We start from the raw sequence: 26409 nt of genomic DNA, 5'->3' as shown, positions 1-26409 counted from the left end.
CCTCCCCCCCCAAAAAAATAAGTAGCTTGTCCAAGGTCACACACTAGTAGCCTTGAGCCTAGGTCTAAACCTGCCTCTGCTCATTCCCAATCCACTGACCTTTCCATTACACCACAGTGGGGCACTCAAAGGGACCATGGACATATCCAGCTTAGAAAAGAGGCTGAGATACTGTTGGCTGAACAACAGGCAAGTACTGCCTTGCTTTGCTGCCTCTAATCTTTCTACTGTATAGATACTAGACCCTGCCCAACTCAAAACAGAAAGCTTAAAGTCCTTAGATGATTTTCAAAACGAACATAAGATTTAGATGGTTTAAAATAACCCTCTCCGGATGTACTTCTCTCCCTTTTTTGCAGAGGCAGGGGGACTATGTGTGTGAAATATTCTATATACTGTCACACTCTGTTAGTATATTGGTTAGTTTTCTGAACTGTTTTTTCCTCTTCTTTCCTTTTTGTTTTTTTTCTTACAATGGGTGGTTCCCTGGATGGATTGAGGGAAAGAAGGATTCTGAAAAGGTGACATGATATTAATAATTTTGCTCAAAAGATCTGGGTAAAAAAATAACAAGTAACCCTTTTCTTAAAAGGTATATGCCAGACTGGGCTGGATGTATTTTTAGAGCCTAGCTTCTGCATTTGTGGAGACAGAACTGTGATGAAAGGGGATAAGTCAAGTTAATAAGCATTTATTAAGAGCCTGATATATGACTGATATTATGCTAAGCTCTAATGACACAAATAAAGGTAAAATCAATCCCTTCTACCAGCAGGATAACAGTCAAATGTAGGAGATAACATGCAAACAAAACTATGTACAAACAAGATATACTGCATACAGTATAAATTGAAGATACTCTCAAAAGGAAGGCATTAGCATTTAGAGGAATTGGAAAAGGTTTCTTGTAGAAGGTGGGATTTTAGCTGCTATTTGAAGGAAACCAGGGAGGCTAGGAGATGGAGACAAGGAGGCAGAGAATCCAGAATTGGAGGACATCTAGTAAAAATGCCTGGGGTCAGGAGATGGAAGGTCTTGTGTAAAAAAACAGCAAAGATACAAGAGTCACTAGACCTCAGAGTATGTAGGTCCAGGTGTAAGAATACTGGAAAGGTAGGAAGGGTCAGGTTATGAAGAGAGTTAAAAGCCAAAGGGGATTTTATATTTGATCCTGCAGGTGATAGGGAGTCACTGGAGTTTATCGAATAGAGAAGTAACATGATCAGACCTATGCTTTAGGGAGATAGATTTGACACTTGAGTGGAGGATGGACTGCAGTGGGGAGACACACCTGAGGCAGGAAGAACAGCCAGAAGGCTTCTGCAATATTCCAGGTGTAAAGTGATGAAGGCCTACACCAGAGTGGTGTCAATGTCAAAGGAAAGAAGGATATGTATAGGGAAGAGGTTATGAAGGTACAGATAACAGGATTTGGCAATATGGATATGGAGGGTAAGGGAGGCTGAGTGAATGGGAGGATGGACATTAAAAGGGAAATTTGGAAGAGGCTATGGCTTTGGGTAAAAGATAACAAATTTAGTTTTGGGCATGTTGAGTTTAAGACGTCTATGGGACACCCAATTTGAGATTCCAATAGACAGAGATTCAAGATTGAAGGTCAGTGGTTGGGGCTGGATCAAAAGAACTGAGAATATTTTGCTTAGAGATGATAATTACATCCACTGGAGGTGATGAAATCACCAAGTGAAGTTACATATATCTATATCTATATCTCTCTCTATCCATCTATCTATGGGGGGGATAAGAAATAGAGGACCCTGAAGAAAGTCTTGGGGGACACTCAAACAGCTAGCAGGCACAACCTGGAAAAAATCCAACAAAGGGGGCAAAGAAGTCAAGAAGAGAAAGTAAGTAGGGTAATCTGTCCCATTATTGGACTGAATTACTGCCAGTAGCAAGGGTGAAAAAAGAAAACTTTATCTCTTAAGGACCATGCTGCTGGCCTTTTCCCACTGCTTCTTTCTTCTCTAGTCACAATCCTTTCTGTCATGTTTTGTACAGCACATAAAGCCATTTCAAACAAGTAGCTAAACTTGTGATATTGGAAAAGAATAATTTTTAAGGACTGATGATCCAAGCTACAAACAGTTGAGCTAATCACACACGCAGTCTACTGTCCCTCAAGAAGCTTGGTTTATGGTTAAAATATTAAATAAGTCCTTCCAAGGGCTCTCTCCCCTCAGGTGCCACATGTTATCTCTTGGTATCTTTTCCTAGGCTGGCTGCTCATTCTCTCACACTCTCACATTCTCTCACACTCAGGAGGAAGAATTGGCATACTCTTCATTTTTTTTTTAGGCAATTGGGGTTAAGTGACTTGCCCAGGGTCACACAGCTAGTAAGTGTCAAGTGTTTAGTCTGAGACCGGATTTGAATTCAGGTCCTCCTGACTTCAGGGCCAGTGCTCTATCCACTGCGCCACCTAACTGCCCCTCATACTCTTCACTCTTGACCACTGCACCAGTAAATAATGACCTTCACCTTAGGCTGCACAGAACACTTTATTTATAGCTCATTTGTGTGCTTATCATGGTATATGTTGTGAAGGATTTGTTTATGTCCTGTCCCTCAGCTAGACTGTAAGGTTTATTCAGAGAAATATCTCATCATATCTAAACCTGGTGCTGTGTTCTACACTCAGTAAGCTTTTAAAATTATTGAATTGACAGCAGGGACTGTCTTAATTTTCTATTTGTACTCTCAGTGCTTAGCACAGTGTTTTTCACATAGAAAGTACTTAATAAATGCTTCATTCATTCATTGAATAGTTTTCTTGTTCATTCTTTCTCTCTCTCTTCCTCTCTTTTCCTCCCCTCCTTTCTTCTTTTCTTTTCTCTTCCTCCCTCATCCTCTGACTTTTCCTCTCTCCTCCCTCCTCCCTCCTCCCTCTCTCCTCTCTTCTTCTCTGTTTTTCTCTCCCTCTCTCTAGTGCTTCCAATATTGTTCCATTTTATTTTCCTAATTCTTAAAAACTGACTTCTCCTATACAGTCACATTGCTTCACATGTCCCCTATTAAAACAAGAGTGAAAAGTGAAGGACAAGGAAAGATAACCAAATGCAGAAGAACACAGCAAGAAGTGCGCTCCTAAGTAAACCTGAGTCCTAGCCCTAACCCTAACACAAGGGATGGGAGAGAAATAGGTAGAGGAGAAAGAGAGAGGAGAGAAACTAGAAAACAATGTGAGGAGAGGAAAGAACTAGGACAACAATAGAGAAAAAGCAGAACATTTTATTTTCCCATGGAGAATAGAAAAAAAAAGGACAGAGGAAAGACAGAAAAGAAATAATGGCAGCATTTAAAATATGAAGAATGAAGGAATCATCCTACTTGTGACTGTTGATCTCTCTATTCTTTCCATAGTTTTTCCCCAATAGAGGAAAAAGAAGTGATTCATGTTGGGGAGCAAAGTTTATAACAACTGACTACTGGTATCAGGGGTCTTGTTGTTAGGTGTTCACCCCTCTTTTTGATGCCCTTCATTTGGACAACTCTCTCCAGGATATTGTCCAAAGATAGGAACATGGAATATTCCAAAAAGCCATAGTACAAAAATCACAACTGGTCAAATCACTCACCAGGGAAAGAAATACAGTGAGGAGACTATCCAGTGACATATAGTCATTTCAGGCTTAAGTCAGGGCCTCTTCTCAAAGCCCAGAGAAACAAGTGGAAATTTCAGAATTTTTTTTTTATGAGCTAGAAAAAAATCTTATGTCATCTAGTGCAATTCTCTCATTTTCCTAATGAGCAACCTAAGACCTAAAGAGTTAAGGTTCCAATGTGCTTTCCACTACACCATGTTCATTTCTATTCTCAGACCCCAAAATAGTGGTTTCCTCCCCTCACATGCACAGATCCAGAGGCTAAGCAGTCAGTCCAGCCATCAAACTCATGGTCAACCTGGGAGGCTGCCATTCATAACCAAATCTGTGGGAAGACTACAGTCAATCAGTCAACAAGCAGTTAAGTACCTACTGGGAGTCAATCACTATCTTGAGTTAAACAGAAGATACTTTGTTGACCCCTTCCCATGAAGCATCCCCTCAAGAAGAGAACTCACTTTATGTAGGTGTTGAGGTTGCCTTCTGGAAACGTATAGGGATGCTTCTTCCGGAAGACATGCCCCACCCGGCTACAGGGGAGGATTTCCAGGCTGCCTCCACACATCCACACCCGGAAGGAAATTTCTGCAAGAAAGTCATGTCACCCTTTTTATTCTGTCTTCTCCAGAACTAAGAGTGATAAAAGAAGAGGAGCTGAGTCATGATTCCTATCAAGTGGTCCTTTTGCTTAGTCATGTGTATTGTGGCCTTTTTTTTCTGTACCAATAAAAATTGCAATAGCTGAAAGGTTTGTAAAGTACTTCATATGAATTATCTGATTTGATACTCATAAGAACCCTGTGAAATGGCTACCACAGGTATAATATCCATTTTACAGATGGGGAAACTGAGACTCAAAAAAGGTAAATGCCTTGCCCAGGGACATATAGGAAAGAAGGAAAGAAACAAGCTTTTATTAAGGTCTTAATATGTTCTGGACACTGTACTAAATGCTTTAGAAATATTATTTCATTTGATTCTTACAACAATCCTGGGAGGTAGGTGTTATTATTAGCCTCATTAAAAAAAAAAAAAGAAATGTACACATTATCCTCATTTTAAAACTGAGGAAACTGAGGCAGATAGAAGTTAAGTGACTAGCCCAGAGTCACACAGCTAGTAAAGTGTCTGAGGCTGGATTTGAACTCAGTGCTTTATTCTGAGTGATTGTTTAATAAATTCGCCTTCAGCACAAATAATACAATGGAAGTGGTCTTGTCTCACTCCTCATCCTTCTTGACTTTCCTACATTTTAAACTGTTCAACCCAGATCCATCATTCCCTGATGCTCTCCTGTCACTGTCAGGCCTTCCCTACTTTATCTTCACCAGATTCCCACCTCCAGTGCTCACAACAGTAACCAAGTCCTCAGCACTACCACTTCTGGAAAGGACATGTCAATCAACTACCCTATGGCTGCCATGTAAAACCACACTCACCATCCCTATGATTTCCCAGACCAAATCACTCCTTCCTGGCCACCACTTTCTTATCTTTATTGTCTTCTCTAATCAAAAATGTAAGTTTCCTGAGGGCAGGGACTGTTTCTACTTCTGAATTTTTATCTTCAGTGTTCTTGGAACATACTAAGTCCTTAATAAATGCTTATTCATTCACTCATTTATTGACCTTCCTCTTCTTCTGGCTATTTCCTCTTCCCTGAGTTTTGATGACTATTCTCTCCCGGTTCTCCTACCTGTCTAACCATATCTTTTCAATCTCCTTTGCTAACTTATCAATCACATCATGGCTCCTAATTGTGGTTATCTGTCTCTGTCCTAGACCCTCCTCTCCTCTCTCTGCACTTTCTTGGTGACCTTATCATTTCCCATAGGTACACTATTCAGATGACTTACAGATCTTTATATCAGTCTTTCCCTTGAACTTCAGTCTTACATCACCTACTTGACATTTTGAATTGAATGTCCCAGACATCTCAAACTAAATGTATCTAAAATAGAACTCATTGTCTCTCCCCTCCAACTCAGACCTCTTTAAAACTTCCCTATTAATGTGAAAGTATTATCATTCTTCCAGTCTCCCAAGCTTATAACCTAAGCATTATCCAGGACTCATCACATTCACTCACCTCACATACCTTATCACCTGCCAAATCTTGCTTTACCTTCACATCTTTACTCTTTGACCCCTTCTCTCTATTCTCATAGCAACCACTTTAGTTCCAAGTACTTAGGAGTAGATCTGACCATATCACTCCCCTACTCAGTAAACAACATTACCTTCCTATTATCTTTTGTATAAAATATGAACTCCTCTGTTTAGCTCTTAAAGCCTTTCACAACCTGGACCCAACCCATCTTTCCAACCTCTTTATACATCACTCCCTTTCCTACACTTTGAGATCCAGCCAATCTGACCTATTCACTCTCCCTCACACATGACACTCCATTTCTTGTCTCTGTGACTAGCCATCTCCCATGCCTGAATGTACTTCCTCCCTACCACATAGAACCCTTCCCTTCATTCAAAATGCAGTTCAAGTACTACCTTCTAAATAAGGGGTCATGAACCCCTTTGGCAGTTTGGTATAGTTTATAGACTCCTCAGAACAATACTTTTAAATGAATAAAATAAAGTACAACAGAGTACAAAAGAAACTAATTATATTGAAATACACTAATTAAAATTAACACACACACACACAAATTTACAGAACTGCTATTTTACTTATTTAGATTTTTTGGCTAGGCAATGGGGTTAAGTGACTCATGCAGGGTCACACAGCTAGTAAGTGTTAATGTGTCCGAGGCCAGATATGAACTCGGGTCCTCCTGAATTCAGGGCCAGTGCTCTATCCACTGTGCTACCTAGCTGCCCCTAGACCTGTTATTTTAAATGAATCCTTTCCTGATCCCCTATCTGATAATACCCTGTCTCTTAAGCTATCTTGTAGTTAACTATTTTAAAATCCATTATCTCATATTTATTCTGTATCCAGTTACATATGCATTTGTTGCCTCCGTGTTACAACGTAAGCTCTTTGTGACTAGGGATTGTTTCATTCTTTCTATTTATATTCCTATTACCTAGTGTAGTGCCTGGCACATAGTCGGCTTTTTGATTCATAGATGACATACAGTTACTGAATGTGGCTGATTGTTACCAGCGCTGTATCCCATATACCCCGGCATACACAAAACAGTTGTAGCTACAGATGAATATGAGGCATGATAGTAAATTCAGATGTTTGTGAAACTATCCCTCTGCTTCTTCAGTCTATAATTTTCCATCTTTTGTGACTTGTGTATATTTTTATTGCAATGATTATCGACTTGATTCAGGCAGCTCTTCTTTGCTGAATTATTGGAATGTCTGGGACACTTTGATAGTTTATGAGGACAGAGGGACAGATGATTTGAAATCCAGACTGTCCTGGAAAATCTGGGCCATATGGTCACCGCAGTCTTTCTGTTGAAGCATGTTCCCCTGCCTGGTGCTTGCAGGCCATGCTGAGAGTCACCTTGATCAGAGTCTAGGAGGGAATCAGGATTTGGCAGCTTAACGACTATAACAGGGACTTGAAGCCTCAAAGCTTTTGTCCAGGGGACTTCCCACCTGACACTTGTGTACCCAGCCGCATATTCTTCCTGGCTGGCTGCTGCTGAAAGAGGCTCTGGAGAGGCTGGCAAGGTTTAATTAGCAGAGCCAGCTGTGTCCAAGTTGGTGGGAGCATGAATCTTTCAGCGTTTCCCTTTCTGCCACAGGAAAATGTGTGAGAATCTTGCTTAATGGAATGAGTAAAGCATGATTCCCAGCCTTAGAGAAGGCCTCCCCTTGCCTTAGGGCTACCTGAGAGTTTTACTATACCCACTGCCCTTAGGACAGGGTCTTCTCCTGCCAGTCTCACAATGTAGCTAAGATGGTACATACTTCCATGTGGAAAGTGGGGATGGGGGTGGGGATGGGGGAAGAGAAGTCCCTCTATCATCAGTTTTCCCACCTTAAGGTTATGGACAATTACACTAGATCCTAGTTAAGAACACAAGATCTTGACAGGTTTCCAGTAACTGAGGATACTTTATATTTATAAGTATATACATATATGTGCGTGTGTGTGTGTGTATTTACAAGCCTTTATGTACTTACAACTAAATAAGATAAATACAAGATAGGTTCTGGAATTTTAATGCCTAGAGAATCAGAAAAAAGGTTATGGTACATTGTCCATGAATTAACCACTGGGCCCACATGAACAAGGCTACAACTGTTTCCCCCATGTGTTTGTGCAGAGATTCCCCCTCTCACCATCTTTATTGTTAAAGTTCTTTCCTTTCTTCAAAGCCCCTTTCAGGGCTTTGAATCCTTCTATGCCCTTTTGCCCAAGTGAGTATAATCTCTCACTTCCTTCATCAAATTGATTCATAGCACTTGGTCTAGACCTTTCTTCTTTGTGTTTACCTCACTGTTCCCTGAATCATAGCTGCTGGTGTGCATATCTTTTCTTCTACTACGATGTAAAATACTTGAAAATAGGGTCTGTACTGCGACCAGCTTTACATACCCAGTTGCTATCACAACGTGTTGCATATAGTTTGGGTTTTAAAATCTTTACTGAATTGAATCAAAAGGTTTTTAAGCCAACATCCTCCAAAGTCCACCAAAACCAATATAGATTTCCTGAGTTAACCCTATCTCCCAGTTACAGGGAAGGCATGCAAGGAATGTCCAGTGAGCAGTCCTAGCAGAAACATAAAACTCACAACCAAGGGAATGAAGCAGAGAATCACAAGACACTGGAAATGAGGCTCCTTAGAACATTAAGACCTGTAATGACTAGTTCTCAGTGAAGTCAGAACTGCAAAACTCTGATAAACCTCAGCAAAGGTAGGGGGTCCCTAGCTGCTTTTTATGGCTACCACCTCCCCATATAGTCTGTTCATTCTTCCATACACTTTACCCTTAGTAATAGTTGCACCTACTTATTGGTTTCCTTCAGAGCTCAGGTGTAATTAATGTAGTAATTTCCATAGATGTCTAATCTTCCCTTAAGGATGATGAGACTTAGAACAGCTGAGGACTTGGCAACATCAGCACCATGGACAGAGGTTTGCATTTGGCTTAGTCTTCTAATAGCTTTCACTCATATTTCTATTTTTATTCTCACCCAAATGGTCTCTTTCTTGCTTTTTAAGCTCAGGTTCATGGATTGTCAGGTGTATAGTTACTTGGCACATAACGCTGCTTTTCTACCTCTCCATCATATCTATTTCTTTTGAAAAAAAGGTATAGCTTCCATTATCATTTTCCAGGAATAAGTCCCATCTCACCAACTTTTGGTGATGACTGTGAAGTTGTATTTACATTCTTGTGTTAAAATTTCAAGTTGTCTTTGCTTACTGATCAACTTCTGTACAATGGTATATAGACAAATGAGGCCATCAGTGTTTTTCCTACAAATAATTTGCTTTTATTTTCTCCTGCAAATTACTGAGGCACTCCTCCAATGCTTATATCTCTATCTCCATCTATCTAATTAAAACATATATTTACATAACATATATGTATTTAAATATAACTATATTAAATACATGGGTATTTATATAACATGTATATTTGATATATTGTATGGCATAATAATATACATACATGCATATATGATACATGCACACACACACACACATATGTGTGTGTGTGTGTGTGTATGTGCATATTTTATACCATACCTGCTACCCCTCCAATGCATGGGCTTAATGAAAATGCCAACTTTTCCTGATTAGCTGGGCTGGAAGTGATCTTTCCATCTTCTGAATAAATGTTTGTATAACTCATATGCTACTTTCTGTATGTTCCTCATATGTTGCTCTCTTTATTTGTGGTTATCTGTGTGCTTGTCTCATCTACCCTATTAGACTGTAAGTTTTTCAAGGTAGAAATTGCATCTTATACATCATTTTGTCTCCTACAACATATGACTTTTTATGTTGTAGGGACTAAATTTAATATTTGCTGCTGAGTGAATGAATGAGGAAAGACAGGAAGGAAATGGGCATTTACATACTTGTTGGCCTACACAAAAATGTGCTGAGTATTCTAATTGTATTGTTCTTATGAGGCTGGTATGGTGCTACTATCTGCATTTATATCAACATTTCTTCCCCAGAAAGTGTTATTTAGTTATGTTTAGGGTAGAAAGGTAGAAATGTATTGTAGATATGTTTATCCATGTATATGTGGTCTTCCCAAACAGAATGTAAAGTCTATTAGATCAGGGACTATTTCATTTTGTCTTTGTAGTCCCAACACAGTGCTTGGCACATAACAGGTGATTAATGAGTGCTAGCTTATTGATACAATTAGTCATCCAACAAGCACTTATTAATCTCCTACTATGTACCATTCCCTAGTTCAAGAGACTGGGAATTTAAATATAATAAATTAAATAATCCCTACTTGCAAAGACCTTGGGAGTTTACATTTTAACAGAAGAGACAATAAGTAGATATACGCATATGAATATAACATTCTGGGTGTGTATGTATATACATACACATACACATACACACATATATACACACGGCTATATATATATATATTACATATAAGTATATACAGAATAATATGAAAAAAATAAACATAAAGTAATTAAATACAATAAAGGTTGAGGAGGTCACTAGCAGTTGGTAGGGGGAATCAGGAAAGACTTCATGTATGAGTTGTGTTTCGAAGGAAGAGAGTGTTTCCATGAGGTGGAGGTGAAGAGAGAGTGAATTCAAGACATGGTAGAAAGGTATGAAGACAGGAGAAGGAATGCATGTGTGAAAAACAGAGAAAAGGCCAGTTTGGTTGGATCACAAAGTGTAGGGACAGAGAGTGGTGTCTAATAAGTTGTTTCAGGTTGTGAAGGGTTTTACAAGACAAACAGAAAAGTTTATATTTTTAATTTGGGCTGGTCAATGGGACACCACTGGAATTTATTGAATTTGTTAATATATTCATTTCTGATTTATTGATTGGTCATTCTGCTACTACCAGGGTCACCTTCCTTTCTGTCTTCAATTATGCTTCTGATCCTTTGGAATGTGTTTTATATTAAAATGTATAATAATAATAATAATAATAATAGTGGTGATGATGATAACACATTTATATTTCACTTTAAGGTTTGCAATATACTTTCTATACAGTGTTTCATTTGACTCTCACAACAATCCTGTGAGGTAGAAGCTACTATTATATCCATTTTATAGATGAGAAAAGTGAGGCACAGATCAGTGTCTTGGGGTCAAAGAGTTAGTAAATGTCTGAGGTAGGATTCAAACTCAGGGGTTCTTGAGTACCAGTAAAGGGGTCTAATCTTTAGACTAATTTTATGTAAACTGGCTCTTTATTTCCTGAGATAAATGGAGACATGATGGGGATGCTTGTTATGAAACTAGAGAAGGGAATTAATTTGCTTATTGCATTTATCACAGTGTTTGGCAAATTTCAGGACAAAGAAAGAGAACAAACAATATATAACAAGGACACTTTTTATGAATAGAAAGGAAAAGACCTTTATTCACTTGGGAATTTCATCCATATTTTGGGTTTTGTCCTTTCTGGAAGCATGGGACTCCTAACCTTATAGGAAATGCACCTAGCCCTATTTCAGAAAGTTAACCAACTAGATGTAGCCTGCACAGAACTTAATGCTATGACTTAGAAAAGGTTAAGGCCTCAGTTCCCATAAAACTGCTGAGTACAGAATGATTGGTCATGCCCAGAAGTCAGTTAAGATAATAAACTTTCTTGTGCATATGGTTTGCTGCTGTTGTTTTTTTCTACACATCATTCAGTGTCACCTTCTGGAAGCTTTGATAAATTGTAGGGCCAGATGCATCCCAGAGCTCTGCTGTCACCTTTGAAAGACACTCTATAAGATTCGCCCCGGGGGCAGTGGGAGTTGATGCTGTGACCACTGGGCCTGCAGTCAGCCGAGATGAGCTGCAGCTGATTTCCCAGGTAGGGCTTACAATCTTAACTCTCAGCACTGGCAGCAACTGCCGAGTCATCACTTTCACTCCATTGCTTCTGTTAGGCGGGCAGAGGAGGGATCAGAAAAGACTTTTTATGGGGAGTTAGCATGGGGGTTCTTGCTGAATCAGCAGCAGCATAATCTCCCTTGTGATAAATTCCATGCAGACCCAAAGCCACTCTGAATTTCAAGCAGGGAGATGTGTAATTGTTCTTCCATCAGGCACAAGGTTTTATCTGCTTATTTTCTTTAAACCTCAGATTAACATCTGACAGCTAAGTTGTCTGTTCCACAGACACCCCTTCCCCCAAACTAAATCCCATCTCTTCCCCTGCTTATCCCTAACATCTCCTCATTGAAAACCTCCACCTATTTGTGCTAGGCCGGGGCAGCTTCCCCTAGATGCTCAGTCACATGATTAGCCAGAAGCTCAGGGCCAGAAAGCTGGAAGGAATTCAGGGGCTATCCAGACCAATCTCCTCATTTAACAGATAGGGAAACTGAGGCCCAATGAGAATAAGCAACCTGAGTGAGGCCCCATCGGTGTGTCAGAAGTAGGATTTGAATTTAAATCTCCTCTGATCCCCAGGCCAGTGCTGTCTCCTAGTGAGAGGTCAAGGACCTAATCCTAAATATTAAAATGTCACTTCTATTTGCATACCACCTTCTACCTATGCATTCATTTTTTAGATTGGTTTCTAGGCTGAAATAGAATTTATATTCACTTTCAGATTCCAGGTTACTTATCATGATGAGGGCAACTGATGTAGTGGAAGCTGGCTGGATCTAAAGTTATAGGACCTGAGTTTGAATTCTGACTCTTCCATTTGCTTTGATGCTCAATTTCCTCATCTGTAAATTGGGAGGGGGATTGGGATACATAGTCTCAAAGGTCCCATCCAGCTCTGAATCTATGAGCTGTGAACAGAAATGGTAATCTCATATCTATCATTTTCCTCTTTGTACAAATAGCCTGACGTCTGAAAATTTAAGACTTCTGGGAGGCTAAAAAGCAATCAACAAGTATTTATTGAGTGTCTATGACGTTCTAAGACTATACAAAACTGAAACAGGTTCTGCCCTTAGTAAGCTTATATTCTATTATGGTAGGTGGCATGTATAGATATATATCTATATCTATATATAGATATAGATATAGATATACATATATATTTATATGTGTATATACATATATATATATAGAATAAAAATATCCTGATTCTATGGAATCATGGCATTTTAGATTCCAAAGGGACATTAGAAATCATCCAGCCCAATTCCATTTTATAGATGAGAAAAGTAAGGCTGGAGAGATTAAATGATTTGCCCAAGATCATGCAGACAGTAAAGGGCAGAGCCGAGATTTGAACTCAGGTCTTTTGGCTCCAAATTCACTGTTCCATCAATGCACTATACTCTATATCAACAGTGGATAGAGTACTGGGCTGGGAATCAGGAAGACGTGAGTTCAAATCCAGCCTCAGATACTTACTAGCTTTGTGACCCTGGGTAGGTCACTTAACCCTGTTTGCCTTAGTTTCCTCAGCTGTAAAATGAGCTGGAGAAGGAAACGGCAAACCACCCAAGTATCTTTGCCAAGAAAACCCTAAACGGGGTCACAAAGAGTCTGACATGACTGAAACAACTCAATGATAACAGCACCATATCAGTTCTATAAGTTTGAGTGGTCCACCTATCATGACATCTAGCCATGAAAAACTTAATAAAATGAGACATTTTACATGCTACCCTTCCTATTGCACAAGATATAAAAGTGACATCAGTCTCACCTTCACCAGCATCATTAAAACCCTCTCTGTCCAGGTCTTCAAATTCTTCACTAGAAGAGTACTAGTTTATTGTGGGCAGGCAGGCTGCACATACATCCATCATTTCTCTACATGGTTTACAGGCCATAAAATGGTGTGGTACACACAAACACAGTGAGATAGGAGATTGTCTTCCTTACTCTGGAAAGCAGCTTCATCCTCATGGTATAACAAGTGCATTTCACATAAGGCCAAGAAGCAAACAGAAGCTGTGGGATTCTGAAATAAGGTAGCCCATAATTTCATCTAATATGGGCATTCACCCGGTGGAGCATGGACGTTTTAATCCTGCCCAGGTGCCAGCCAACATTCCAACTCACCCAAAGGCCCTGGTCAGCTGGACAGCTTTTGCTCCTGCTGTCTTCAATAACCTCTATGTGACATACAGTGATGCAGGCTTATTTATTCATAATGCTGTCAGCTGGCACATTCCTCTTGTTCCCACAGCCTCCTCACTTAGCTTCCAATGACTGTAGGGTGCGGCAAATACCCCTGTCCTCCCTTGAGGAGTCCCCCTGGAACCTGAACCCTGTCCTAGACACTTCTGAGTTCTGTGTTCCTGTATGTCACTTAACCTCTTTCATCTGTAAAATGGGGATAATAATAACAAGATTGTTGCTAGGATCAAAGAACAGAAAATATATAAAGCACTTTTCAAACCTCAAAGTGCTATATAAATGCAAGCTATTGTCACTAATGGAGTGTCATTGAAGGAAGTCCTCTCACAGTGATGAGGCATAATCAAACTTTTAGGTCCTCTCCTCTGGCCTGCCTCCTCCTCAACCCAGCAAATACTGGAGGTAACCTCTGAGCCTCTGGGGGTTGAGGATTTTTATCCCTAGGAGTTCTCCCTGTCCATGAGTACTGGGGCTTGTGTAAGGGTCTGACTAGTACAAGTCTGGGTCGGTGCCTATATCCCTGAACAACGGCACAAGGAGCTGTAAGTAGGCACTAGATCACGGGTACATCACTGGCGTGTGGTCTGAACAATGGAGACGTCTCCCAGCACTTGATCTGCTAAACTCTTTGAGAGTCTCAGCCCTCGTCTTCTTTGTGCCCAGCCTATCTTGATGCCGTAGAACAAAGGTTAGATTTGTAGTCAGAAGACCTGGGTTCAAATTCCAGCTCCTCCACTTCCTGTGTTACCCAGGTACTTTGGCACATCTAACCCTCTTTGGACTCAGTTTCCTCATCTCTAAAATGAGTGGGTTGGGCTAGATAACTTCTAAAACCTTGTTCACCTTGAAATTTGTATCCTATCCTGACTTCCCTGGAATTCTATTGTTATTTGCTAACTTTCTGGAGGCCTCGCTGGGTATATATAATGTAACTTGTATAAAGGAAAGAATGCTTTGGATTCAGAGCCAGGGGAACCTGAATTCATAGCCTGGCCCTGCTCTTTACTGGTTATTTGACCTTGGACAACTTATTTCATCTCTTTGGGTCTCGGTTTCCTTATCTAGACAATGAGAGAGTTGAACTAGCTGACCTCTCAGGTACCTCCCTTCTCCAAATCAATGCCCCTACAATCCTAGACTCTTTCTAAGTTCTCAGGCTATTATTGGTAGCTATTGACACTGAGAGGTTCAAGTGGGGATGGGGGAAGGAGAGATGCAGGAGGGAAGAAAGGGTGAAATCTTCCATTTTACTAGAGATGGGTTGTTGGATGTAGATGAGAGGAATAAGTTGTTATAGCTGGAAGGGAGGAAGGAAACAAACATTTATTAAGCACCTACTATGTGCCAGGTACTGTTAAATGCTTTACAAATATTATCTCATTTGCTTCTTACAACAACCCTGGGTTGTTGTGCTATTATTACCCCCCTTTTACAGTTGAGGAAACTGAGGCAAACAAAGGTTAAGTGACTTGTCTAATGTCAGATGACTTGTAAGCATATGAGGCTAGATTTGAATTCAGGTTTAACTCCAGGTCCAGTGCTCCCTCACTGCACCATCTAGTTCTTCTAGCAGAACTCCATGGTGTGGAGAACATCTAAGCAGTCAACCAGGTACAACAATGGAGGTGTTGGTCCTGACATGTTTGGAATAAGAGTAATGGGTAGATGAAATCTAACCTGGAGGACAGTGGAAAAAGGAGATAACTTGAAACTGTGATAAATTAGAGGCCCCAGTACCATGTAAAGCATCTATAGAAGGCAAATTCAGGAAAATTTTCTAGGGAAACAAACTGTGTTAGGTTCTATATGTGCACTTATTGTTTTCTCTGAGAGAATGTAAGCTCCTTGAGGGCAGGGGCTGCTTCACTATTGTCTTTGTATCCTCAGTGTCTAGCTTAAACAGGGGTGGGGAACTTGCGGCCTCGAGGTCACAGGTTCCCCATCCCCTGGTAGCACATAGTAGGAACTTAATGTTTGTTCAATGATTGTGCAATGAAGTGGACCCTTTTTAGAAGGATGCCTCTGGCCACTATGTTATCACTGACTTGTGAAAGCAACAGTCCAGTGACCAAGTTCACTATAACTGCTGTCTAGGGACACTGAGCTATTAGGTCCTTTTCTGGAGTACATTCTCCATAAGAATGATTGACTTCCTGTGTGAGACACAACTATGTGAATTTTTATGTGATGATGTGAACATTCTTGAAGAGCCTTGAGTAGCCATTAAAGCGGCACTCAGCAGCCCTAGTGAGAGCATGCATCCTTGACTATGGATGGAACCATCCGTCAGATATTAGCCTTTTTCCTCCTGCTGGGGACTGGCATGTATGTGGGGGTCCCTCCTGTTTGGAGTGGAGCAGAATTATGCTTGTTATTGCTGAACCAACTAGATGAGATTTAAATGGGGTCAGGTGGCAGAAAAAACATGACTTCACTTGCCTGGGTTAGTGGGGAAATAATTCCGGTTTCCCCAATAAGGTATCTCCTTGATGACTGGCAGACAAGAGCAAGTATTATGGAGTAATTAAACTGGCTGAAGGAGTTTTTTGGGCTGTTGGAGGGCTTCCAGGTTTGGGGGAATCTGATTGGACTACTATAGGGTGCTGGGCCCCTTCCAAATGTTGGTGCCAAGCCTTAAATTCTGCCTTCATGACTAGCATCCCACTTGACTAAATCATATAGCTACATCTGGCTACAGATAATTTCTGTGAAAAACATGTACAGTACAGTCCCTTAGAGGGAGAGCCAGCTTGGGAGAGGAGAGCCCCTATGGCCACATAATAACTGACATTTCTAGGGTACTTTAAGTCAAAATCTTTTCATCCATTATCTCATTTGAGCTTCATATCCCTTCTGTGAGACAAGTCCTAGAGCTATCATTGTCTACATTATACAAATGAAAAAGGTTAAGTAACTTGCCCATGATCCCATAGTGAGTAAATGTTAGAAGTGGGATTTAAATCCAGGTCTCTCCAGCCTTGAAGTCCAGTGTTCTCTCCACTACATTGGACTGTCTCTCCTGATAACTTCTATAAGTATAACAAAGATCTTTTATTTTGTGTGTGTATGTTTCAGTAAGTTAGGACTGGGAATGGTGTCCCCATCCTCATCCCCTTCCCAGCATCTCTAGTTTTTCTTGCTAAAACCTGCATCTCTCTTTCTCTGTGAAGAGGCAGCTCTGGCTAAAATGATTGAATACAAATCTGGCATCAGTCACTTATTAGCTCTCTGACCCTGAACAAGTTACTTCACCATCTGCCTCAATTTCCTCATCTGTAAAATGGGGATAATAGGAGCGCCTACCTCACAGGATTGATGTGGGGACCAAAAGAAATAATATTTGTATAGCACTTATCACAATGCCTAGCACCTAGTTGGCACTTACCACAGTGACAAGCTGCCCTCAAACATATAAAAATGTCTCTGAGACCTAAAAGCTCAGAATAGGAAGTGACTTCAGTGGTAATTGACCAATCAGTCAATCAACATACATTTATTAAGCATCTACTATGTCTCAGGCTCTAGTCTAATATATACCTGAACAGGAATCCCTTCTTTAGCACCCTCTAAAAAATAGTCAGTCATCTAGCTCTATTTGAAGACTTTTTATGTTAGAGAACTCACTACCTCCTGAAGCAACCCACTATCACTGTCAAAGACGAATGATAGCTATTTTGCATATTATTCTGTTCCATGTTCTGCCATGGCCAAAATAGGATAGATCACCTGATGAGCAGCTCTCTAGTACCAAGCCTCTCCACACTTGGTCAGGCTGTGCCCAAGCTCATTATATTTGACACCTTCTATCACTCTGTGGCTTGTGATCCACTGCCATAGGCAGGCACATAGGCAGGAAGGAAAAAGAATTTATTAAGTGCCAACTAGGTGCTAGGCATTGTGATAAGTGCTATACAAATATTATTTCTTTTGGTCCCTACATCAATCCTGTGAGATAGGTGCTCCTATTATCCCCATTTTACAGATGAGGAAATTGAGGCAGATGGTGAAGTAACTTATTCCGCATCAGAGAACTAATAAGTGACTGATGCCAGATTTGCTTTTGTCCTCCTGATTCCAGGCCCAGAACTCTATCCACTCTGCCGTCTAATTGTCTCTATAGGCCTCAGATAGGTTATATGGCTTATTGAAAGTCACATGGCTAAAAAGTGGTGGAGCCAGATTTCCAACTCAGCTGCTCTGGCTCCATGTCCTTTGTTCTTTCAAGTAAATAATACTGCCCCATGCCGGCCACCACTTGTCTGAATCTCAGTTTCCTTACCTGTGAAATGGAGATATTACCTGTATTGCCCACAAGTGCAAGTATGTGTAAATATATGTATATACTCACACAATGTGTATATATGTGTACATGTGTGTATATGCATATATATATGTGTGCATATACATGTGTGCACCATAAACACGTATATATATATACACGTGTTGTGTATTATATATGGACTATTTATACACAAAGATATATGTGTATATAATGTATGTATTTAGTGTATTTATGTACAAATAGTATATACTTTTAGATATATATTATATCTAAATTTATCTTTACAGTTGCAAAGATCAAGAAATAATCTGTTGTATTTTGTCTGTAAAATAATATACACATTTATTATTATTATTAATTTCATTCTCATCTTTTTAAAAGAATTTTAGATAAAAATGTCTCTCGGACAAGTTGCCATCCTGTTGTTGTTTTTAATATTTTATATACTACACATAGATGGATAAAAGAAATGCTTATTGTAACTGAATAAAAGTACTAGGACATGAATGCATCTTCTGTGGGCTCACTGAAATCATGTTTAGGACAGCTGCAGCAGCACGGAGCACAAACGGGGATGATGTGCACCTATTCCTGAACCCACTTGGCTCAGATTCCTTCAGCTAGGTCTCTAGATTGTGAAAACTTTTCCTTCCGTATAGATTCGAGGTCATGAGTACTTGTAGTCACATCTATTCAACATTGCTCTTAAATGTTTATGGAGCAATGTTATGTCAACTGTGGGAAACAGCTTTATCTATGGAAGTGCTTTGTGACCAGACTCGTTTATTTGTTGGAATTCTCCACAATGATTGGTTGGGCTTTGAGAAAGTTATTATCATTACTATTTTCATTACTTTTCTTCCTTCTCAGCATTAACCTCAAGAAATGTCAACCAGTTGTACTTTGGAAATGTACCACCCTGAACTCAGGAAGCTCCCCAGCCTCCTGTCAGAATATCTGCATGCTGGCTTGTCCCACCTCCCTGCTTGCTAGGCAACAGATGCCTTTATTCTCCAAAGATCAACACCTATAAGTGAGATGCAGTCTGAAGTTAGCAGATAGATTACATGTATCACATGTTACAAAAATTGGAGTTTAAGCACCCAATTTTAATGCAAATGAGTCACTGGAAAAAAAAAAAACCTTGAAAGTCACTTTTCCTAAAATCTCTTCATATGCTGAAGAGGAGAGGTAATTATCAGAGCCATTCAGTCTGCTGCAGAAGCACCTTGTGAGGAAGAGAGAAAAAAAAAGGCATCCATATCATTGGCCTTTGGTGAAAACAGGAAGGGTGGCAGGAGTGGGAATGAAAGGCACTGGTCAGTCACGTGTCTCCCGCACAGGCCAGGCAGCCTAAAAATCAGGTGCTTTTCTCCTCAGATGAAGGGAGAGATGGAGTAAGGCAAGGACAGCCTAGCGAGATGCAACAGGGCCATCTGCCCCTCCAGGCAGAAACCCATTAACCATTTAATAGCTGCTGTTTGGTCACCTTGTAATTAATTTCCATTTCAGATAGATGACAACCTTGGAGAGTACCAGAGAAGAGAGAGCTACTTCCAGATGCTATTACAGTAAGAAAGCAAAACACCTTTTATATATAAAGGAGAGGCAGCACGGTACAGTGCTAAGAACACCTGCTGTGTATTCAAATCCCAGCTCACTTTACCTCCCTAGGCCTCGGTTTCCTTATCTGTAAAATGAGGGGAGGAGGACACTAGAAGGCCTCTAAGTCAGTTTTAAATCATAATCATCATAACAGCTAACATTTATGTAGCACTTTACATATACTATATCATTTGATCCTTACCACAACCTCGGAGGTAAGGTGCTAATATTATCCCCATTTAACAGATGAGGAAACCAAGGCAAACAGATTAAGTGACTTGCCCAGGATCACAGATAGTAAATGTCTGAGGAGAGATTGGGAACCAGGTCTTCCTCCAAGTCCTCTACACTTCTGTCTGTCTCTGTCTGTCTCTGTCTGTCTCCCTGGCTCTATTTTAGATCATGGATTTCATCCACCCTTCCATTCCACTGAAAGATCCCCTCCATACTATGCCTGACACAGGACTATCTATCTTCTATCTCAACACTTGCAGTGATGGAGTCCTCAGTGATGCACCCCACTAGGTGGACCATTTCTGTTCTGGAACAGGTGTCATTGTCCGGCAGGTTTTCACAATATTGACTTGAATTTTGCCTCCTAATGCTCACCTCTTAGTCCTTGTTCTCCTCTCTAAAGGCCAGAATAAGTCTTGCCTCTCTTCCACATTCAAAATTTGACCACAGTTACATGCCCTACACTCCACTCTTCCTCTCCCCACCCAGGCTCTTGTTTTTTCCAGGCTAAACATCCTCAAGGTGACACAGTGGGTAGATCCCTGGGCCTGGAGTCAGGAAGACTCATCTTCCCGAGTTCAAATCTGGCCTCAGACTCTTACTTGCAAGTCACTTAACCTGTCTGCCTCAGTTTCCTCCTCTGTAAAATGAGCTAGAGAAGGAAACGGCAAACCATTCCAGTAGCTTTGCCAAAAAACCCCAAATGGTCCTATACATACTTCTGTTTATCATTTCTTTCTCTGGATGCAGATAATAGTGTCTCTCTTCATATGTCTTTTGTAGTCAATTGGGGTATTTATAATAGTCAAACTTACTTATTTGCTCAAAGTTGTTCTTAAAATAATATTGCTGTTGCTGGGGGGGAGAAAAAAGGGGGGGAAAGGAAAAAAGAAACCCTAAATGGGGTCATGGAGAGTCAGGCATGGCTGAAACAACTCAACAACAATAGTCCTAAAGAGATGTGTAGAGGGGTTAAATGATTTCTCCAGGGTCAGAGGCATATACATACGCACATACATACATACATACATATACAAAAATAAACACAAGATCATTTGAGCGGGGGAGTCACTGATAGGGGGTATCAGGAAAGGTCTCAAGGAGGAAGTGGGGTTCAAGCTGAGCTTTGAAGGAAACCAGAGGTTTTAAGAATTGAAGTGAGTATGCTGATGAAGAGCTGGCCCTTCACTCTGAGGAGGCAAAATCCCTCCGCAGGTGCCCTGGAGCCCACCTGCTCCATTCTCCCCCAGCAGGGTGTCTCACAGTCTCTAATCTCCAACCTCTACCTATTTTTTTCTTTCATGACTATAAACGTGCCTAGGTATTCTCATCCGTAAAGATACAAAAACCAAAACCAAAACCAAAACCCACACACGACCCTATTGCCCCCTCAAGCTAACATCCTATATATTTCTTCTCTCTTTCACAGCCAAATTCCTAGGGCTAAAATGGTCTGTGCTCATTGCTTTCACTCCTCTCCTTGCATTTGCTTCTCAACCTTTTGCAATCCAGCTTCTGACCTCATCGTTTAATTGAAACTTCTTTTTGAAGTGAATCTCCTAATTGCTAAATTTAATAGCCTTCTCTCAATGCTTATCTTCTCTGCAGCATTTGACACTATTGACCAGTCTCTCCTTCTGGATGCTTTCTCCCTGGGTTTTTGGAATTTGCCGTTCAGTCGTTTCAGTCGTGTCCAATTCTTTGTGACCTGATTTGGGGTTTTCTTGATAAAGATACCGCAGCAGTTTGCCATTTCCTTCTCCAGTTCATTTGACAGATGAGGAAACTGAGGCAAACAGGGGTAAGTGACTTGCCCTGGGCCACACAGCTAGGAAGTGTCTGAGGCCAGATTTGAACTCAGGTCTTCCTGACTCCAGGCCAGGTGCTTTCTCCACTGCACCACCTAGCTGCCCTGGATTTTGGGATACTGTACTCTTTTCTGTCCGACCATTCCTTTTCTATCACTCTTGCTGGGTCATCAACCCAACTGCAATTTCTGTCGGTGTTACTCAAGATTCTATCCTGGGATCTCTTCTATCCTCTCTCTATACTCCATCTCTTGGTGAACTAGTCAGCTTCCATGGAGTTAATATCACTACACATGTTTCCCAGTTCTATCTGTCTAGGCCTTGGTTTCTTCCTGTGTTCCAGTCTCATGTCACCAAATCGCTAGACAGGGATGGCAAACCTGCAGCCTCGAGGTCACGTGTGGCCTTCTAGGTCCTCAAATGTGGCCCTTTGACTGAATCCAAACTTCAGTTTATGTTGCCTCAAGGTCCCAGGTTCCTCACCCCCGGGCTAGTAGATATTTTGAATTAGATACCAAATAGGCATCCTAAGCTTAACATGACAAACCAGAACCTGTTATCTTTCCCCCCAAATCTACTCTTTTGAACTTCCCTATTTATATAAAGGGTAGGACCACCCTTCTATTCACCCAAGTTCAGAACCTCAAAAGTAATCCTCAACTCTGCCTTTTCCCTCAATCCATATATATAATCAGTCACCAAGTCTTGCTGCTATTTCCACAACATCTCTTGCACCTGTTTCTTCTCTCCATTCACAAGGCCACCCTTCTCGCTCAGGCTCTTATTATATCCTTCCTGGACTGTGATAATAGCTTCCTAATTGGTCTCCCTGCTGCAAATCTCTCCCCTTTCCAATCATCCAGCTATTGAAGTGGTTTTCTTAAAGCACTGGTTTGACCACATTGCTCCACTACTCAACAAACTCCTGGGATCAAATACAAAACGCCCGTATCATTTAAAATTCTTTATAACCTGGGCTCAACCTGTCTTTTTAGACTTATTTATATATTACTCAGTTCAACCAAAGTGGTATTCTTCCCATTCCTAACACATAGCACTCCATCTCCTGTCTCAATGACTTTGCACAAGCAAAACAACAATGACAACAACAAGAAGAACAATACAAACACAACTGGGTTCCATGCCTGGAACCTACTCCCTCCTCACCTCACATCTCTAGTATTCTTCCAACCTTATCCTAACCCTCTACACTCACCTTCCATTCAAGGTCTTTCCTGATTCTATCAGCTGCTAGTACTTGCTTTCCTTGCATTACCTCATCCTACGATGTCCAGAACAACGGAAAAGGGGCAACATGGAATAACAGAATGTGTGTTATATGTGGAATCAGTCCCAACACTTACTCAATGTGTGACCATAGGCAAGTTATTTAACCCTTCTCTAAGTCTCAATTTCCTTATCTGAAAAAAATCGGGATAGTAATTATAGTATCTACCTAATAACCTCACAAAGTTGTTTTAGGACCATGAGATCCAATGCAGTAGATAATGCGTTGTCTTCTTTTCTCATAAAATCTAAAATTACATGTAAAAGCCAATTATGATAGATGGATGGATAGATAGATAGACTGACAGACAGAGATGGAGAGATGTACAGGAGAGAAAGACAGACAGTGACAAAGAAAGAGAACGTGATAGTAGGTGGGCAGGTGGTCTAGTGAATAGAATGATGGATTGAGATCCAGGAAGTGGTTGTTCAGTCACGTCCAACTCTTTGTGATCCAAATTGGGGTTTTCTTGGAAAAGATTGTAGAATGGTTTGTCATTTCCTCCTCCAGCTCATTTTACAGATGAGGAAACCAAAGCGAAGAGGGGTAAGTGACTTGCCCAGGGTTACACAGCTAGGAAGTCTCTGAGGTCAGATTTGAACTCAGGAAGATGCATTTTCCTAACTCTAGAGCCGGAACTCTATCCACTGTGCCACCTAACTGCCCCAGAGTTAGGGGACCTGAATTTAAATCCTACCTCAAACATTTTCTAACTGTGTGACCCTGAACAATTCACTTGACCTCTCCGCATATCAGTCTTCCCAAGATGGGGATATTAAGAATGCCTCCTTCACAGTGTTTTTGTGAGGAATGTATTAAGTAAAATAAATAAAATGTGAAGTATTTTGTAAATTTTCCCATAACAGAGCATAATAAAAATGATGATTGCACATGAAACTGCAAATCTATTACGTACAACTTACTATTCCTTTTAAATATATAATAAAGTTATCATATAAATTTATTTTTTTCTTCCCTCCTCCACCTTAGAGATGGACACTTTTAGACACACACACACATGCATATGTACATTAACATACATATGTGTGTATGTATATATTTATAAATCATTCTATACATACTTGTATAACTGGGGAACGGTCGAACAAGTTGTGGTATATGATCTGATGGAATACTACTGTGCTATAAGAAACGATGAGCTTGATGATCTTAGAAAAACTTGGAAAGAGTTTCTAACACAATAATGAAGAGTGAAGTGAGCAGAACCAAAGAAACACTGTATACAGCAAGAGCAATATTGTTTTAAGAAAAACCTTGAGCAACAAAGTTATTTTGACTATTATAAATACCCAAATTAACTACAAAGGACCTATGAGGGAAGATACTACCTACATCCAGAGAAACAACTGATAAATAGAAATATTTTACAAGTTGTAAGCCCTATATAAATGTTAACTATTTGTGTACATGTGTATATATATATGCATATGTATATATGTGCATGTATGTGGGTATATAGCTATAGATACACACACACACACACAAACACAGTGGCTCAATGGAGTCAGAAGGACCTGAGTTCAAATTTGGCCTTAGACACTTACTAGTTGTGTGACCCTGGGCAAGTCACTTAACTTCTGGTTTGCCTCAGTTCCTCATTTGTAAAATTAACTGAAAGAAGAAATGGCAAACCACTCCAGTAACTTTGTCAAGAAAACTCCAAATGGGGTCAGGGAGAGTCAGACATGACTGAAAAACTACTCAACAACAACTCTCTCTACCCCCCACACATATATATGTAAAAATATATGTGTGTATATATGTGTGAACATCTACAATGTAGCAATGAAAGCTATGCACACATGTATATAACATGTTTATGCTACAGCCACACCTATAAACATAACACATATGCTACATGTGCACAATACCTGTATATGCTATGTGTATAACATGTACACATATGTCTATGTGTGCATGTATATGCTTAAACACGTAAAGAGATAGGGGACCTGCTACTTCACAAGGCAGCCTCTCATATTTTATATAACTCTTAACTATTTGTGTGCATGTGTTTATGCACACATGTATATACATAAACACTCATATACATATGTGTTTACAATGTATCTTTGTATACACATAGATGTATGCACATATTCACATACAAATAGCTGACATCCACATAAGCTATGAGAGGCTGCCTAGTCAGGATGCAAGCGCCCCCTCTCCTTAGGTGTTTAAGCGGAGGTTGCATGACCATCTGTCAGGTTTTTAACAGAGGAGATCCCGGCATGGGGTGGGAGACTGGACTAGATGACCTTGCCCTTTCTCCAGTTTGGGCATTCCATGGCCCTCTCTGATTCTTGGTGAGTTCTAGAAAGCCCTTTCTGTCGGGTCCACTGAAGGAGGTGTCTTGATGTTAGCCTGAACTGCAGCAGCACGTGTGGCTTCAACCTTACTCATCATCATTTCAGCCTCCATAACGTGATCCTGGCAGAAACTCTGAATAGGAGGCCACACCAGGGCCAGGGGAACTGGCTTCTTGGGGTACACAAAGTGTGAAGGGTGACGGGAGACTGGGCCTTCTTCAGACAGTGATGGATCTGCCTGGACCACGAATGGGTTAGGACTCAGTTTGGTTTATGATTGTTTTCATTTTCCATGGCATTTGTTGGACCTTCGATCTGGCCTGCATTTTTTCTGATAGATTTCTTTCCGCTGGCCAGTTGGGGAAAGCAGATGCTGCAGGTCAGGCCAGCGGCAATCAATTTGGGGAAAATAACTCTTAGTGACTGAGGAAGAAAGCCATAAAATACAAAGGAGGCAGGGATGGAAGAAAACAATAGCAGCCTGACAATGGATGAGATTACTGCCAAACGCCAGACCCTGCCCCTATAGATCATTGCTGGAGCCAACGGGTCCACTCAGTGATGTTACCATTCATAGGGTGTGCTCCCTCGGGCTGAGAAAGGAGCACCGTGAGTGTGGGAGCCCTTGTATGATGCCCCATAGCTCTGCCTTCTCTTCTTCCCCCTTCTACTGTCCAGCCCTGTGATTTTATCGGTGTGGGGGCATGCCCTCTGAACTGAAGTTCTCATGAGGTGGTTGTCAGCCACAGCAGAAAACAGAGATCCTACAAATCCAATGCTGGGCTTGAACCCTAGTCTTTTTTATCCAGTCCATCATGATTCCTCTCTCTCTTAATTTTCTCTTGCACAAACTCCTGGCTCTCACCTGCAACCTCGAAGAGCTTCAGCCGCCAACTACAAACCAGAGTGGCCCCATCCATTCCACCCCTTCCTCGCTGTCTCAGCTTATTCAAGCTCATTTAGTCACCCAGCTCTCACACAGCTGCTGGGGGGGGGGGGGGGGGAGCTATCCCCAAGCTACATCTGAATTG

At 40.8% G+C, this 26409-nt stretch overlaps 1 protein-coding gene across 1 annotated transcript in view; it reads right to left on the bottom strand.

Annotated features, from left to right (window-relative positions):
* Positions 1-26409, bottom strand: part of GALNT14 (polypeptide N-acetylgalactosaminyltransferase 14) — a 323867-nt gene that overhangs the window by 28988 nt on the left and 268470 nt on the right. Inside the window, exon 10 of the mRNA XM_027850529.1 lies at positions 4085-4211. Coding sequence (XP_027706330.1) covers positions 4085-4211 — 127 coding nt within the window. The remainder of the gene's footprint in view (positions 1-4084; positions 4212-26409) is intronic.

The sequence above is a fragment of the Vombatus ursinus genome, unplaced genomic scaffold, assembly GCF_900497805.2.
Source record: "Vombatus ursinus unplaced genomic scaffold, bare-nosed wombat genome assembly UNPS02009062.1, whole genome shotgun sequence".
NCBI lineage: Eukaryota > Metazoa > Chordata > Mammalia > Diprotodontia > Vombatidae > Vombatus > Vombatus ursinus.
The sequence above is the reverse complement of the archived record's forward strand: the minus strand, read 5'-3'. Positions and strand labels throughout refer to the sequence as shown.